At 36.0% G+C, this 18,568-nt stretch overlaps 1 protein-coding gene across 2 annotated transcripts in view; it reads left to right on the top strand.

The window, feature by feature from the left end:
- LOC108722864 (cationic amino acid transporter 2) overlaps positions 1-13,254 on the top strand; it is a 96,606-nt gene extending 83,352 nt beyond the window's left edge. The window contains exons 6-15 of one of the 2 annotated variants that reach the window (XM_018448209.1): positions 4,723-4,894; positions 5,910-6,093; positions 6,215-6,339; positions 7,093-7,346; positions 7,860-8,102; positions 8,955-9,099; positions 9,366-9,459; positions 9,571-9,698; positions 9,860-10,266; positions 11,049-13,254. In XM_018448209.1, coding sequence (XP_018303711.1) covers positions 4,723-4,894; positions 5,910-6,093; positions 6,215-6,339; positions 7,093-7,346; positions 7,860-8,102; positions 8,955-9,099; positions 9,366-9,459; positions 9,571-9,698; positions 9,860-10,251 — 1,737 coding nt within the window. In that variant the 3' untranslated portion in view covers positions 10,252-10,266; positions 11,049-13,254. Of the gene's footprint in view, positions 1-4,722; positions 4,895-5,909; positions 6,094-6,214; positions 6,340-7,092; positions 7,347-7,859; positions 8,103-8,954; positions 9,100-9,365; positions 9,460-9,570; positions 9,699-9,859; positions 10,567-11,048 lie in introns of those variants that run through there. The other variant, XM_018448208.1, reaches the window with a different exon arrangement.
- The last annotated feature ends 5,314 nt before the right edge of the window (positions 13,255-18,568 follow it).

Genomic DNA, 18,568 nt, shown 5'->3' with positions numbered 1-18,568 from the left:
TCGTGTACATTAAGGGTTAATCTTTTGCAATAGTCAAGTAAGATGTCCAGGATTTTTTATATCGATTTTTCTGTTCTATTTCTAGAACATTTAGTAATTTTTTTTATTTCCTTCGTTGTTCACTCCTTGTTCAGGATGCGCTTTATTGTTTACGGTTGTAGTTCTACCGATCTTTAAGCGCCCCATTTGCGGGCGCAATTCCCGTCGAAACCGGAGAATAAATCAATCAGACGAAATGTAATGCGCCGGCTTTCTGGTGTGCTTGCTCTCTCTGAAGATTTATTCCTTTCCTTCCGGTGCAATATACATTTCCAGCCGCATCTCTACACATCGCGATATTTTCAAGAAAAATGTGAAGTTTCTCTGAAATTATTCATTCTTATTTGTCCACGAATATTCTGTGTTTTATATAGAATAATAGCCGCAATTTCAACAAAAGCATACTAGTAAAAGCATTTGTTGAATGATCTTTCACGTCCAGAATTACATTAGGTTCCAGTTTTCGAAGAGTAGAAAATATAGGATGGAATTTCGTTGCAATGCACAGAGAATTTAGCTCAAATGCTTCTTCTTTTCGACGAGAGATCTGTTCTAAATAGTTTATGTCCGCTGAAATTGCGGGGTCGAGATAAGGACGATAGTGTGGTCGACAAGAAGAATGAGATTGCCGGTCTTAACGCATAACGACGTGCTTCGTTACAACATTTTTTAATTTACTTACTTATGGTGACTCAACATTCAGTGGAGCGTAATTTACTTTGAGAAGGTACTAATTTCTCGACAATGGGCGATCATAAATTACTGTTTCCCCTTCTATCTGAAATCTACTCTCCTTTGCAACTGACATGAGAAATATACCGCATAATTCTTGGAGAGTACAGAAATTAGGCTTCAGTGCACAGGACGGTTTTGCTAAAGTATCTAAACATTTAGCTGGATACAAATTTGAAAACAATTTTATTGGATCATCAAAATGACTATGTAACATACTCAAATTGGTTGTTGTCAAAACCTTTTGCAGCTTGCTCATCATGCTTCAGATTTCTATGTAATTATTTTGATAATTCAACATAATTATTTTTAGATTTGTATCTATCTAAATTTTTAGATACTTTAACAAAATTATTTTTTGCATAACATTCGCAATATTAAAATACATTTTGTTTGTTTCTTCGCACTAAAAGAAAAGTGTTTGGTATTTGTGACTATAATTGCATGGTAAAATAATTATGATTAGGAGCTTCATTTTTATGATTATTTCTACTATAATATTAGTAATAATAACTATATATGTATGTTTTTTCAAACATAAAAAAATTCTGTTAAAAATTGCAATAATTTCAAATATTAATATAATATAAAAATTATTTATATTAAGATATAAATAACAAAATAAACGTTTCTATTTAATAAATGCAATCGCAATTATAGTGAGTATAACTATTTTCTTAAATTCTCTTGCTATTTATGTGGTAATAATAACCAAAAGATACGTTAAGAAAATATTAAAGATTTTGAAGCAATATATGTGACTATTATTAATGCGACTCCAAATGACATGGCCAATGTAACTAATATTAGCAAATATTACACAAACGCACATACATGCATAATTATCACATAAATGAAGACCAATATTTAGCGAATGGAACAATTGATTATGTTTATATGATTAAAACAACTATAAATGTATAACTATTATTGTTAACATTTTGTATTATGAGTTCGTTTCTAACTTTTTTTATTATTAGAATTTATGTTGTAGTTTTCAATAAATAACGAGCAGGTTACAAATAATTTTGCTTATAAATATATAGTTATAAAAAAAACGACTATAAATTATAGTCAAATTATGGTAATTGCAACAATTTTTTTCTCTCAGTGCGAATATATTTTCCCACTATTTTTTTTTTAATTCTCTATAACCTGCAGATGAAACGAATTATTCTCCGGCGTAAAGCAATATTTAGAGATAGTCAAGCTCTGTGCGATAAAGGATAGGGGGATAACGTGTGCAAGAGTCAACAGGGTCAGCTGTCTTGCTGAAAGATTCACGACTTTCCTTAGGAGCCTTTTCTCGTGTTCTCCTTCAATGTCCTACGTTTTACCGTTCATACATCGCCTTATAAAATCTCATCGTCGTTCCATTTCTTATCCTTTATGAAAGTGAAACATTTTCTTCTGAAATAATTAATTCGAAACGCGACTCTGTATCGAATCGCAGAGTAGTTTTTAGAGTAGAGACAGTAATTTTCATAAATTCGAATGAACATCGCATGAGCGTAATTTTGTTTGTGGCTTCTTTGTTTACGTCAACACGGAGATCTACGTCTTTCAATACTCGGCATCGCTCGGGATTTCTTTGCAGCAAAGTTACGCGGTACGCGGTCTTGCATATCACCGCGAGCAATTTAAAAACTCCAATTCTTCTTCCCCTTGCCTTCCCGTGAAAGTAGAAGCCCGTTTTTGAGGCCAGATAATTAACTTTGAAACACAAGTTCCGTCAAAGAACAACGGCGACGCCAGTTTCCGAAAGTTTGAAAGAAAGTCTGAGCGTAATATCGTCCATGCTCACCCTCGTTTTAATTCCTTTGTTTCCGCAAGAAATTCGCATACCGATAATATGCCTTTCGAGGCAAACGTTTGGCATTCTTCGTGTTGCCGCGGCCCCGATTGCGGTGCAATTTCTTTGCTTTCGACTAATGGAATTTCGAGGCTGAAACTCTGGGTTTTCATATTGCTGAAGTATTATGTTTGAACAGTGTATTTGCGATGAATCGGGTGGGCCGGCCGACCTTTAATCGCAATTTAACTGTGCTTTTGTGCAATACGCTCGCACGTGGGCGCAACGACGAAAATGTATAGAAGGTGTAGTGAAACCAGGATGTACCGATTACATAACGCCCACCTCTCGCTGGTTCACAAAATTTCATGTTAACCTTACTCGAAACTTTTTCGCATAATCTTTCTTGCCCGATTTCCCATGCTACTTATGAAAATTTAAGTTTTAGCATTTTCATCCGGTGATCTTTTGATCTTCCTTGTATTTCTCCCGTTCCCACCTGCTTTATCTTTTTACTCCTTTTCAGATAATTAAATCGATCTATGTATAAGAAGAGAATAACGATATCTGAATAATCAAAATTTTTTTTTAAACGCCTCACCAAGAAAATACATTAGTATGTAACTGTATATTGTAAGAAAATTTATTTTTAATTGAAACATTAGATATTAAGGAACATAAGATACAAGCAAATGTACATACCTTAATAAAAAAATTATAAGCAATAAAAAAAGAATTGGAAAAGCATTAGAAAAATAACTGGGTATGCCATAAAAAGGCGTTTAAAAATTAAAGAGATGCTGGAATCATTTATTATATATTATCGATAAAAGCACTTTTCTATTTTTTTTTCACTTTACTTACGAAAATCCTTCTCTAAAATAAAAGAAAAAATGCCAAATGTGAAAAGATACAAAATTATATATGAAAAACTAAAAAAGTTATTGAATTATATGTATATATAGTTTTCTTTTATCACGTAGGTTATTCTTCTTCACATAATATAAGTGATTCTAAGTAAATAATCAAACTAAAAGTATCTGTCCGCATATAAATAATATATAAGGGTATTATAAGAGCTCGAGTTTATGACTTTGAAGCTTATAAAAGAAATAAATAGAAAAATATGATCTGAGTGTATTAAACGTACATGTACCTCGTATACGTACACTTAGATCGTATTTTTCGTATTTATTTTGTAAGAGCTTCAGAGCTTATAAACTCAAAATCCTATAATATTTTTATATATTATTCAAATGTGGATAGATACTTTTAGTTTAATTATATACCTATTTAAAATTCAGTTTGATTATATTGTGTACTTAAAAGGTAACTGAATAAAATAAGGTAAATTAAAAATATCTTATATGGCCTACTTAAGTTCTGTAATTTTTAAAATTTTTTGCTGTAAAAAATTAAAAACTGATGATTCAAAAGAGAAAATTTCTAAACATAAAAGAAATAGACGTAAAAATAGATAATTCCGTTAGAGTTCGACCATTACTTCAGCATCCCCTTAGTGGTAGCGTGCGATCACGATATTCTGTGGATCTTTTTATTTATTTTCTGAAACAAATGTGCACGACTGCACCAAAACGCGAATGAATAAGTAATTCCTTCTGTATGACCGACTGTACGCCGATTATTTAAGCAACATCGTCCTAATCTTACTTTCTCGGAGCTTATCAAAAATTCATAAGCACTCGAGCAGAGGTGAAATATGTAAACGCTTTAATATTGCATCCAAAGGACGTGACACTTTCAGTAAATCTAACTGAAGGCAGGGATTGCGATGACAGCTGCAAAGCGACTCACATTGGACTCAATCAGCCATTTTTATCGATCTCCAATTTACTTTATACGCACCCCTATAATCGATATAGTTACTGAATCAAACGCTACGCCGTGAATGTGAATACCGCATATCATCCCTTAATACGAAGTGAATTCTATAGCAAATTTTACAGTTCGATAAAAGCGCTATGACATTTATTTGAAGAGCCACAGCTCTGTTTGAACTCGATTTTCCATCTCGAATTTCCGTCAGATATCTTATTTTCGTTCCGTTTTATCACATTTCGGTGTCCGATCGGTCTCCGTCGCGACAATGTATTCTGCAGTCCGACGCGTTGAAAAACCGAATCTCTCTTCCCTGTCAGGTTTTCACCGGCGCGGCAACGTGTTTCTACGCCTTCATTGGCTTCGACATAATAGCCACCACCGGCGAGGAGGCGACGAATCCGAAGAGGAGTATTCCCCTCGCTATAGTCTCGTCGTTGATCATAATTCTCGTCGCTTATGTCACCAGCAGCATGGTCTTGACACTGATTGGTGAGTAGATCATTAAACAATGATAATCGATCGTTTGTTGGCTCTCATTAATGGAAACGCTTTTATTCATCTTTCGCGACAGACACGGCAGGACGACGTGCCCGCTCTTTTGATTTTATCGCTGAGTTTTTGTATCCACTTCTGAAATTTGAACAACTATTGACACAATGAATGCAGAGAAGCTTTAGAAGCTACGTTAATGTAACCAACTCGTAAAGAAAAGAAAGGACATTAAAAAAAATTCAATATTAATTGTCGTATTTAAATTTTAATAGATAAACATTTTTTAAATAATTATTAATGAGACACATAAACATTATTATTGTATTTATGGTATAAATAATAATAACACTTGATGTATAACATCACATGAGATCACAATAAAAATTATACAAACTTATAAGATCACATTTTATGTTTTAAAATTGCACTTTTCTACTCAATGTTACTTATGAATAATCTAGGTTTTTTAATAAAAAGTCATAAAATTCTCCACACGTTAGTTGAAAATTATATTTCACATTTATTATTGTTACACTTATTATTTTTACACTTAAAAAAAGGACCAATTTATAATCATATTTTTAATTTGAAACAAAATTTGGAACTCTTTATAAAGTGGAATAAAGAGTTAAAATTTGGGATTTCCTCTTAATTGATTGGTCACCTCAAACTACATGCCTTTTTGATCTCTATTGACGAATCGAGAATTGTTTCCATCTCGTATTGGGATCGATTTTACAACAACTCTGTATTGTATAACAATGTTTGGCGAAGCGATGAAACTAAAATTATTGCGAAACTTATTCATAAAGCAAATGAGAGTTGTTGAAACTTTGACATTATTGGCTATTGTATGAAATGTATTATTGTTACGCTTCATATGAAATTGTTACTATTGGCACAATGATTGCCGGGGAAACTCGTAGTCAAATTTACGTGGAACGGTAGTGTCTTGCGGGACAGAAGCACCTTATAGTGTTCCCAACATGTATTCGAGTACCTCGTGTTTCAGTTCCATACGATCAGGTTGATCAAGATTCAGCGTTGGTGGAAATGTTCGGCCAAGTCGGGGCCTACAAGTGCAAGTACATCGTCGCAGTCGGTGCGCTGGCAGGCCTGACGGTCTCCATGTTCGGCAGTATGTTTCCGATGCCTAGAATAGTCTACGCGATGGCTCAGGATGGCCTTATATTTCGGTAACGATTAAGACACAGGATAACGTCGGATAGCGGAAATGACGATGAGAGGAATTATTAAGAACAGTTAAGATCGTGAATGTAATTTTGGATTTAACGTGCTCGTCTTTCACTTTCGCAGGAGCCTCAGCCAAGTTTGGCCGGCGACTGGCACTCCCGCAATTGCGACTTTAACTTCCGGCATATGTGCAGCTTTCGCTGCGCTGTTGATCCAGCTGGAAGTGTTGGTGGAAATGATGTCGATCGGTAAGATGTTATTTAAAACGACTTCCGATTAATCTAGAATGGAGTGAATATATAACTTTTTTGTCATATTTATTGATTATCGACCGGTAGGGAGTTCCGAAAAACCATTAACATAAAATTGCATGGAAAAAAATTTACACGGAAAAAACGTTTTTGTTGAACATTTAGCTAGATAGGTTTGAAAATAATTTTGTTGAAACATCAAAATAGTCATGTAAAACGCTTAAACGTTGATGACAATGCTGTAAAAAGTTTTAACATTCTAGTAACCAATTTAAGCGTTCTACATAATTATTTTGATGGTCCAAACAAAATTATTTTTAGATCTCTCTAGCTAAATTTTTAAATACTTTAGCAAAAATGTTCTTTCCGTGTGATTAGATCTTTCCATTTTTGTTGGTTGAATCCAAGTAAGCTTTACGTTTCTTGCACATCAGATTTACAATCTGTTTTTATATAATTATATACTTAGCTAATTATATTAATCTCATATTCATTTTTGAACAGTTAACATTTGAATAAATATAAGTTTCTTTAAATTTTCATTATATACTTTTAAATTTAATAAATATTTATATACTTTTTTATGTTTGTAAAATCTTTTCTATAGTTTACAATTTATTCCAAGCGTCCTGCATGCTTTATTGCGTTCGTTAAGTGTTAAAACTGTCGCAGGAATTGAAGTATAATGGAATAGCAATTAGTGCTGGGAAGAACCACGTTTATGTTCTTGTTCGCGGTTTAATGCTATAGGTACCTTGCTGGCGTACACTCTGGTGTCCACATGCGTGCTGATATTGCGATATCAACCGCATTCGACGAATCTGATCGAGTTGCTGCCGCAGAGCTTGCGGACGCCTTGTCGATCGCCCACGAAGGAAACGCAGGGCAACGGCCAAGTGACTTACGGCAAGGAGCTTAGGCCCGATCAGCTTACAACCGCATTGAACTCGGTACAAACGTCCCAGTCGGAGCTCACGACCACCAACAATGGGCAGCGTATCACGGTGAGATGTGTTTGCGTTTGCGTGTCAAAAAACAACGAAATCGCATAGTCTACCTCCTTCGCCGCGTAATTGAAGAAACTCTTCTCGTCTCAACGAGAAAACGAGATTTTCTCCCCTCGATTTCTGTAGCTTTTCCGTTTTTCGTTTTCGTATAGCTCCATTTCGGCAGACCTTTGCACGCGCTCCGTTCCGTGCTCGACATTTTCTTGGAATTAGACCATTTCCAAAGTACATTCATCTTAGATGTTATTCTCAAGGGATTTCTTAAAAGATTTTCCGTCTTTCTGTCTTCCTCCCTTATCTTTTAATAGAGTTAAAAAAATTTTTTGTCAAGCAAGAGTAAAGATTCATCTCTTTTACCATTAAACTTTTCAATATAATTAGCAATTCATTTCTCTTTCTTTTTTATTGAATTTCTTCTCCATCGACGAACAAAATTGGATCAATCGCGTAGCGGAATGCAGGAATGAATTGAGGGGAGGTTGCACAATTTTGAAATTAGTATCGTTCCAGGTTCGGCGAGTGAGGAGGTGCAACAGTTCGTCACCGGATTCGGATGACACGTACGGCGGCGAGGAAGACGAAGTGGGATTGGGTAAGGATGATCAGTATCTCGTCAGCGACAGAACAGAGAACAAATTCTACGGCAGCGTGCACGCGGCTGCGGCCGCCTCGAGTTGCGGTAGCGCTCATCAGTATCCCGGAAACACGCCAATCATAGGGCCACCGTTGAATTACCTACAGCGTCGACTGCAGGTAAAGATCAATAATCGAAAAACGATAGCTTGGTGAAATAAAGTCACCATCCCGATTGTGATACCCTCAAAAATAATAGACTTCTACCCGATTGTTATTATATTTACTTAGTACAAATATCTTTTATTCTGTATTAAAATTTTACATAACATTCTACACATAGATATAAACCGTTAAATAATAATAATAAAATTCATGTCAAATGATACCCAATTACTCTCTAAATTTCTTAGAGTGAAATCTCACTCGAAAAGAAATACTGCCAGTATTGAAAAAGAATGAAGAATTTGTACTCTTGAATAGGGCAAATTTCCACTCTTTTGGAGTGAGATTTTACACTTTTTGAGTGAGATTCACTCCAAAAAAGGAGTGAGGTTTCTTTCCTTTGAAATGAATCTTTCCAAAAAAGGAGTGAAAATCTGTCTTATTCAAGAGTGCAAATTTTTTACTCTTTCAATAGTGGCAATATTTTAACTCCTTTGAAGCGAGATTTCACTCCAAGAAATTTAGAGAATAGCCACTGCTCCTATCCAATTTATCGTTAATTTGACTAAAACAATGGAGTCAACAGTTTAACTCAAGAAAATGTATTCTTGACTCAAATTTAATTATTTACTAAATGTTAATATAGACGATATGTTTACTTTGAAATTACGGAAATGAGTTGATTTACATTTTGATACATGGAAGTTAAAAATAACAAAATTATTTAACTCAAGAGATGGGATTACCGTTGACTCTTTGATATTTAACAGTTTATGAACGTGTTTACTTCATCAGATTCCATTCACATAAAACATTTTTTCCGACACTGCGATTATTATGAAGCTAATGAATGGTGACATTTCGTAGGCGGCGCAGTACCTTTGTCCTGCTATATTCCCGTGGGTGGACAGAGGTCCTGCGACAGAGGCGTCAGGACGTTATGTTATGAAGCTCGTTGGGATCTTATACGTCTTGATCCTTATTTTTGACTTGATTATCGTCTGTGGGATGGGTGAGAACTTTATGCTGTTTTTAATACATTAATAAATATTGTGAAATTAATTAATTCCGTAAAATATTTCGACACGAATAAGAGACGAAAAAAGTGTGAACATGTAATAAATATTTAGCTCGTATAACATTAGAAGGATATATTTCTAAAACATAATACATATCTAAATAATTCTACAAAATTGTTTTAATTCTTTGATTAATTTCACGAATCGTTGTAAATATATCTATTGAGAATCGATATATTTCAGTTCTTTTTTCTTTCAGGTAACATGGGAACATTTACAACGATATTACTATTCTTATTTCTCTTTGCCATAATTGGTATACTTCTCGTCATCAGTAGAAAGCCGCAAAATAGGTAGGGTTATGTGTAAATCGCAATCCCGTAAATCCGCCAACTGTGAAGCGTGAAATGGTTTAACAATCTAACAATAAGTATTAATTCTCTATATTTCCTTTTTTGTTTCAGGAGCAGCGTAATGTTCATGACTCCAGGCTTACCCTTCGTCCCCGCGATCGCCGTTACCGTTAACATTTATCTCATCTTCAAGCTCAGCATCCTCACCTTGGTCAGGTTCACAATCTGGATGACTCTCGGTATAAATTTATATTCATGTTACATATAAAGTTTTATATACAAACTATGTGGACGCGCGGAGGTCTGATTTTTAAGTGAAATGATAACGTTTTTACTTTTCTAATTCCTTCCTGCGAATCTCACGATCAATCGAAACACTGCTTCTTGTATCTGCCATCAGGTTTCATCATGTACTTCCAGTACGGTATCAAGAACAGTAGCCTGGAGGAGGCGAACGCGTCGGAGAACGTTGACGATGTTGTCGTTGGTGGTACGGCCGGCAACATCGAGTTGACCGTAACCGATCACCATCAGCGGCAACAGCAGAAGCAGTATTCGCCAGACCACAGCATTTACGAGAGCCAGCAGCTGGACGCGTTCGGCCAGCCGGTGTTTGGCAGCACGAATTTCGGCGGCACGCCGAACCAGCAGCAGCATATCGGCATCGGCGGCCATCAACAGAGGCAAACGGGGGCGGCGGGAAGCGGACGCCGCATCGACCAAACCGCGTCAACGACGACGGGCAAGAACCTGTTCATCGATCAGGATAGCTTCCCCACCTGGGACGATTGAGGAGCACCGCGCGCGGTACCGAGAATGGATATTAATGTATACTTAACACACGAATAGAGATGGGAAGAGAGATATTATTACTACTACATACATCTGGCAACACGTTTGCGCGCGTGCGACTGGCATCGGGCGATTACCGGTGAAATTAGACTCCTCGGAGATCGCAGCGGTTTTGAGCTCAAACTTGGAGGGTTGCATAAAGTTCTTTCAACACGCGATGAGCTGTCAATAGTTATCGAGAGTTCGATGTGCTCAAAAAGATTTTAAAAAATATTTTACAGATTTCCCGAGTTTATCCAGAATTAAATTCGTAAAAAGAGACAAAAAATAAGTTAAATTACGATTGAAGTTAATTTTTTAGACTTCTTTTAGACTTTCTTGTAATTTGGCTTCAAAATTTGTATCGGAATAATATATATTTATTATTATTATTTAATATATATAATATTTTTTTGTAATCGCCACACATTGATACTCCTTTTTTTGGAGGTGAGTTTTTATTCTTTTACATTTCTAAATTTTAATTTTACAGAAGAATTTTGCACGCGAATGGAACTCGTTGGAACAGTTATAAGGTGTCTATAAGAAATAAGTTGGTCTCCTTAAAAATGCTCGATCGTTTGCTCGAAAGTTACATATTTCCATACAAAGTACACACGATGGAGATCGTCGGAAAGAGATTTGGTCGGTGTGATGTAAACGAGGAGACCAAGAACCGCGATACTCCGGGAGTCAGACTTGTTGACTATTTGGGACGAATGTAGCAAATAATATTGCGGCAATATTTATTATTCTAGTTGTATAGTACCGTCGTTGACGAGATCGCAGTCGAAGAAGGCGGTTGGGGATAGAAACGGGTCGAGAGAGCATTAGCTGTAATGAGGATAGAAAGAAAGAGGGGAATGCAGAAAGAAAGATGAAGAGACCATTACCATTATTAGTATAAGGCGAAACTTGTGTTTTCCAAGAGAGCGTTCTAACTGCTAATATAAGTTCAAAAATTTATTGCTAGTCCGCGAATGGGAAACGAATGCGAGATGAGAATGAGGTGTGTCGTCGGAGCGATAGGATGAATGAAAAACACTAGTGAGAATGAGAAAGAAAGAAAGAAAAGCGAGAAAAGCGAGACAAAGTAAGAGAAAGAGCGAGGCGTGCCTGAAAAAATAATGAATAAGAAAAGAGAATGTACGAGAGAGAGAGAGAGAGAGAGAGAAAATCTATAGAAGAGAATACTTTAATGAAGAAAAAAGAAAAAAAACAAGAAAACGTCATCTTTTGCCTAACTTTAGTCTTTCCCAAAAAGAAGAAAAAAAAGAAGTCTAGTCTAACATATTATAATCGTATATCTAAGCTTACTACAAATACTTACATACGTCTTACCTCGAGTAAACCCTTTGATTATTAATTTACACGCAATTTGTATAAATTATCTAGGATTTAAGCGCGCGTCGCCTCCCAACGATGTAGAACGAAGGATTGAAAGCGAATATAATTAATTAAGCTGCAGGAAAATTATATCGAAAAGAAATAGGATGAGGATTTACTTTTCCGGCTCTGTTTATTTCAAGGATCAGAAAATCAAGTTTTCGTTCAAAATCGAGACACGTATTGGGATAAATTTTGAAGAGAACAAAAGAAAAAGCAAAGGCTAGACGATTTATCTTCGAAGAAACGAATTTTCCTCTCGATCGATTTTACAATTCGTTCAATTTCTTGTGGGACTTCGGAGATAGACGGGAGACGACGCGAGGTAAGATTTCGTTTTCGTGTATATCTTCGGTGTTTCCAGACAAACCGTTTCTTCGTACGTACGTGCACAAGTCCGTTGTGCTTCTCTGTCCGCTAGTGTGTTCCGCGCGATGAATCGAGGATAGCCTTCGATACTCCCGAGTAATTACGGTCGGGAGGATGCACGACCGCGTGTCTCTGATACGAGCGAATGCATACGTGATTATGTATTCACACCACGAGTGAAGCTCCAATTTGCCTAGATCAAGATATAATTAAAGACTATCGAGGATACGTGCTGTAGACCGAAATGATCCTTCTTTTATTCTATAAACTATTTTTTTCCTTTAATATTCATCCGCTTTATTAACATCTCATCCGCGTTATTAATTCCGAAAGATCGATCATCGTTGCAAAGTAATCCGCGAAATATCTCGAAGTACCAAGGAGGCGTGACACGCGACTGCGATAAAACACAGAAAGCCATAACGCGGAATGCTTATCGATTGTGCATTGCGGAACAATCAAGTATAAAAGTCGCCGGTTTACTGCAAGACGCGCGATTTGAGTCACGCAGCAGACGCTTTTATTACACAAATAACTTTTATTACTTCATGATCTGTTTTCTTCTTTGCGAATATGTGTCTGAAGCAGGATGTATCCTTGCGTTGCATTGTTGATCGCTATGTTATCGTTTCGCTTATAATGGAGACATGCGTCGTGCATACTATTTGACATTCGATCGTGCATCTTCCAGGCGGGCGTCGATGCGTCGAGCGTCGATGCATCGTCGCTCGAACGTTGGGCAAAGTCGTTGGCAGGTACGACGACTGCCCCCCGCGATCGCTTTCGCGAAATATTTCTTCTCGTGTCTATACTTACTTTCGTCCAGCTGCTCCGCCACTTTTACTACTTCGTTATAGGACGCATCATCCGCATTTCCGTGTGCGGAAGTCGTCCCGCGGCTCTCGAGTCGCTCAACATTCCGCGTCCCTTTCCCACGTGAATGACGCATTCGATAACGAAGCGACGACAGAAAGGATTCAGGGTGTTGACGATCGACAACTTACAAACAAATTTTTAACAAAATTGTTTCACAATATTATGATTAGATTATGAATTAGACTACATTGATAATTAGATTACGATCATCGAGCAGCAAAACTTTGTTCAGAGAGAGAAGCAGGGCCACAAAACTGAAAATTGTCAGAGAAATTGAAAAAGGTTAGAGAAATCAAGAAAAAGTCAAGGAATTTTGTAAAATTTCTGGAAAATTAAAATGTTTAACTTTAAAGAAGTTTAATATATGTACATCTCATCTGCGCAGTTTTGGAATGCTACCAAGTTAACAATTAAAAATACAAGCAGTCAGCAATATTGATAGTAATTTACATTACTATTGTAAATTCATCTTTCAACAAAATATTTAACGGTTTCCAAATCAAAACGAAGATACAAAAAATTTTAAAATATTATTTAGTCAGGAAAAATTATGAAATTTTATTTGGAAATCAGGAAAAAGTTATGAAATTTTATGATGAAAAATTTATGACAATCCTGAGAAGAAAAAAAAGCAAACAGGAGAAATGAAAATTTTTATCACTCACGTGCATGCAAACGATATCTTTTTTATATACATTTATCCAATTTTTATTACATATATATTCGCGTTTTATAATTTATACGGTATGTCTCATTTATCGCATCAAGAACGAGCTCCAAAGCCGATCGTTCACCCTGATCCCCCTTTAGGTCATCACGCATAGGTCTCTCAACGAAACCGATGGGATCCTGATTAATCTCGCGAGGAAAGAGGAAAAAAAATATATATATACACACATATATCTATATATAAATATATATATATATATACACGTATATTCTCTGTGATCGAAACACTGTACATCTCTAACGACGACGATAAACGTCGATCGTTTCGCGTTCCAAACATAAAATTGATTGGAGGATCGAAAGGGGAGATACTCGACACGCTACAGGGGCAGGTCGAGTGCTTAGTTCTCGCTTTTTATTCTCTACATATCGATCGGAGTGATCCTTTCACACATATCAGTCCTGCACACATTCGCGGAATCGTCGCGTGATCGCGAAGTTAGCCTACGCCGCCACGTACGTCGACGACGCACGTTCCGCAGAATACGTGTAGCACTTTGTTATACGTAGAATACTTTATACACAAAACTGTTCGATTTTTTAGATATAATACATATCAGGGTGATCATAAATTCGCTATGCGATCACGATAATTAATATTAGTTTGCAGTTCATTGTCTGAAATGAAAAAAAAAATCGTACCTTAGCTCTTCATCTGAATTCGACTTCACCTAAATTTTGGACTCAAATTAAACTCTTTAGTAAAATTTTGACCTAATTAAATGGAGTTTTGACGCGCGCGTAAGTTAAATATTAAAATATGTAATACAATACTTAAGAATTTTGCGCAAAAGTTGCGTCTGAAATTAAAATTACAGTTGCATTAAGAGAAAACTGAATGGCCAAATATATTGGCCCGATTTTATTAAACGGAATACAAGCGCAAATTTCGCATTTGCGATGCGATTTGCAATGTATCCGTTCCTTTTCTTTTTATCTTGATCCTCTACCCCTGTAATAATGTCGCGGATATCTTAGGGAACTGCTTAATTGCACTGAGCTTACCGTCACCGTGAAGTGTCCTGCGAAAACTTGAATCATAAATCTTACATGATTTATAATTCATTTAATATATTTACGTGACACTTTCCTGAAACGAAGCACAAATTTTGGTCGTTATGTATATATTTTATATACGTATAATGGATTGAAAAACATTGCTGAGCAACTTCGAGAACATTTATCCAGTATCGAAAGAGACGTGTTTCTGAAATAAAATGAGCGATTAAGAGACAAGGTCGCACGCCTTCTCGGTGACGTGATTCTTATTGCGAGCAAAATTGTGTTACTCTGGATATCCGTTCTGTCAATCGTAGAATTGCGTTATCGTGATTCTCGACGGATAGGAGTTTACTCTGTGAAAGAACAGTGCCTGTATACATCTCTTCAGACGTTAGACGAGACGTTAGAGATCCCTTCCTTAAAACGGACAAACACATGGCGGTTGAAAGGGCGAAGTTAATGAAGGAGTTATGTCGCATTTTCAAATTTATTCTTTAATTTAATTTCTTTAATTCTTATTTATTAATTAATTTAATTTTACACTGAAACTCATTAAAAATAATTCACGATTTGCAAAAATTACATTCCTACAACTATATGGAAAAATATTTGTTTTTATTGTATGAATAAATTGGGAAGTAACTACATATAAAGTAACTGTCTTTTCGCAAATCTCTTCAATCGAACTTTAAAACCGGTAACGTTAAAATTTTGCTTACGACATAGCTTCCTCGTATTCTTCAGCCTGTCAAATCAAGTATGCTACTTATACGAATAATATTGTTAGCAAGCAGATCCATTGAGATTACGTCTCGATGTATCTCAGGAGAATATAGGACTACATGCTAGACAAATAGCAGAACGACAAGGAGGACGCGGCGTTTTACTCTTTGCTCTTTTAGTTAGTCTTTCGTATTCTTAGATAGGAGGAAATGGCCTATTGCACAATGTGGCGGGACGACGTCGGTCGAGGTACAAACCGCAAAGTAAAATTTAAGTCAGAGAGACTCCAGTAACAAAATTTCTGCCTCATAAAGGTGGAAGAGTTGAAGCAACCTGAACAGTCTGAGAAATATCCGTAGACATTCGCAGGATGTCCGAGGAATATCTATTGTTTTTTTTTATGAGACGTTTAATTTGACGAGGTTTTGCATCGAGACCGGCGGATCCCGCACAGATGTCACGTGTGTACCTTGAAGTCGCAGTAAACTCACTGTGAATACCTTGAGAGTTTCGACGGCTGTAAGTTGAAAGTATTAGCTCCCGCGAAGAGACACGACACGGAGAAATATCGCACTTTCAGTCGAGGAAAGTGACAACTGCGAAAGCGCTGCGAAATCGCCATTTGTCTTTTTTTTTTTAAAAGGGTAGACAAATATCTCTAGGGTTGTGTTCAGATTCCCACTTGAGTGCCACTCAAGTGTCATTTTATCCTTGTTTATCGAATGTTAAATAAGGATAACATATCTGAGGAGCACTCCTGTGGGATTCTGAATGCGTTCCGATATGTGGTACGAAATGTGAAAACAATGTAAATGGTGGCACTATCGTTGTGCATATACTTGGCAATAATAAACAATTTAGATAATTATTTCCTTCCCTTTTTAAACGATTTGCGAAAAATCGACTTGTGATACTTGCGATAATTCTTCTCCTTCTTTTCCGTTGGAAGTGCGATATATGTAACGATAGGATAAGCGATTAGCGAAGAGCAATTCGTCTTTGGATCATAATTGCGAGCGCATACTCGTATAAATGTACGAATGTAGGGCTAACGAAGATGTACGTTCCCCATAAAAGTGAAGCATTAAACAATGACAGGAATGTAAGAGTCTTATCTTATAACAAAATTAATTTAATAGAATACAATAGAATATTACAATTCTATACGAGTGTCGAACATACGGCATTGCAACGAGTGAATTGGTGCAAAAAAAAGTTATTTATTTTCTATTTTCTCTTCACTAAAACCCCTCTCTGCGAACAGATGAAAATACAAGAAGAGTGTATCATGTTCTCGTCATTCTAAAAGTATGCAACTATCTCGTATGTGTGCAGCGATATGTGACGGTGTCGATGGAATTTGAGGCTGCATCTGCGTGACGCGTTGCGCATTGTTAATATCTTTGACATGAACATACGGCGAACATTGCGAAAAGCGAGCGATATTAATATTAAATTAACTGGTAGTGATTTCAATCTCCTACGTAAGCAATTTCGCGAAACGGCGTGTAAACACGCGCTTCGCACAATTCAACGTCGCCTTTAATGCGACTCAACATCGGATTTACAAGAGTGCATCGTTCCTGCGTCACTTCGGGCGGATTGATCCGCACTCGCGTGGAAGGACGTACGAACGACCCGGGAAGACGTGAGATTACGAGTCTCCGGGGAAGAATGTCGCACCGGCGATTAAGATGCGTTGTCCGAAAATGGTTATGCAAAAGCGTCCTTCAACGTCGGAAATTCCACGGAGAACGCCATTTTTCTCGTTTGTCGGGAAAGAACTAGACATAAAAAAAAGAATGTTTCTTGTTCTTAATAGAAGCTGAAAGAAAGAGGAAAGCAAGGGAGAGAGAGAGAGAGAGAGGGGGAACGAGGATAAAAGGACGAGTGTGAGAAAGAAAGAAAGAAATAGAGAGAGAGAGAGAGAGAGAGAGGGAGAGAAAGAATGAGAGTGAATGTCATGTGCGTGACGATTACTTTTTTTCTCTCGGGACGGTCGGGTGGTGGGCACTCGAGGTATCTCGGGAAGATATATGCGCACGAGAAGGACAGAATTTTCCATGTAATATATATACCCTTACGTAACTATATACGTTGTTTAATATTGATAAGGATCAAAAATAAAAGTGATTATTCAAAAGCTAAAGCAGTAGGGGGTACGATGTCATTCATTGTTTCCTAAATCGTGTATAAAATACCACGATTCGACGATTCTCATCGTCATCAATATGAATCATTATCTTTCTGAATCAAACAGACTCGTATAATTTTATTCTTTTGTTATTTCTTCCTTTAGGTTTTTTCATGAATTTATCGCGTGATATATTATTTAAATGTTTCCATGTGTTTCCTTTGCCGCATGTGATAGTAAATATTTAACTGCAGCATTAATGAATATAAAATTAGAAATAAAAAGAAAATAAAGACTAACGTAGAATAAACGCAAAATGTAGACGTGATAAAAACAAATACTTCGATCAACAACACAGAAGGCAAGTATAGTTTCAATCTGTACGATATATTAAACTAAAAAAACAAATTATTTTTAATCTTATAGCACTTGCATAGAAAATTGTGAAAGAGTTATTATACGATGTTTCAAAAGAATCGTGGGAAGTTCGATTTAATATATGCTTAATAATCTACATACTTGATATCAATATAAAATGCATAAATTGAGATTAAGTTTAGATTTGATCTAATACAATTTGCTTTGAATACATTGTAATTATTCCGATATCTGGTTTAATTCACTAAATCAACGTAAGTTGATTAAAAAAAATATAGACGAAGCGAAGTAGTAATGTCTGCTCGTTGTCAGACTCAGTAGTTACCAACTGTTATTAGACAGACGACGTTTCTAAAGCTCATTTTAGATTTATCATTTGTAACATAAATTTACATGTTTATTATTTGAGTCAGATTTTTATTCTAAAATCTGACCCGAATTATAGATATTATTTAAATTTATTATAGTTGTAAAAATGAAATAAAACAACATAAAAATCTATAAATAAAGCAAACTAGATTTTTATTTTTTTAAATGTGACACAGTTTATAGCTTTTTGTATTTTATTTTATTTCATATCTTTTATGTCGTGCATTTTAACTAAATGGCATATTTTAATATTTTATATTCGCGTGTATTTTGATTTTTCAATTTTGTTTTTTTTTTATATTGCAGAATATA

Source organism: Mycetomoellerius zeteki, unplaced genomic scaffold (assembly GCF_001594055.1).
Source record: "Mycetomoellerius zeteki isolate Tzet28-1 unplaced genomic scaffold, Tzet1.0 scaffold220, whole genome shotgun sequence".
Taxonomy (NCBI): Eukaryota; Metazoa; Arthropoda; class Insecta; order Hymenoptera; family Formicidae; genus Mycetomoellerius; species Mycetomoellerius zeteki.
This window is presented reverse-complemented; position numbering and strand designations above follow the sequence as displayed.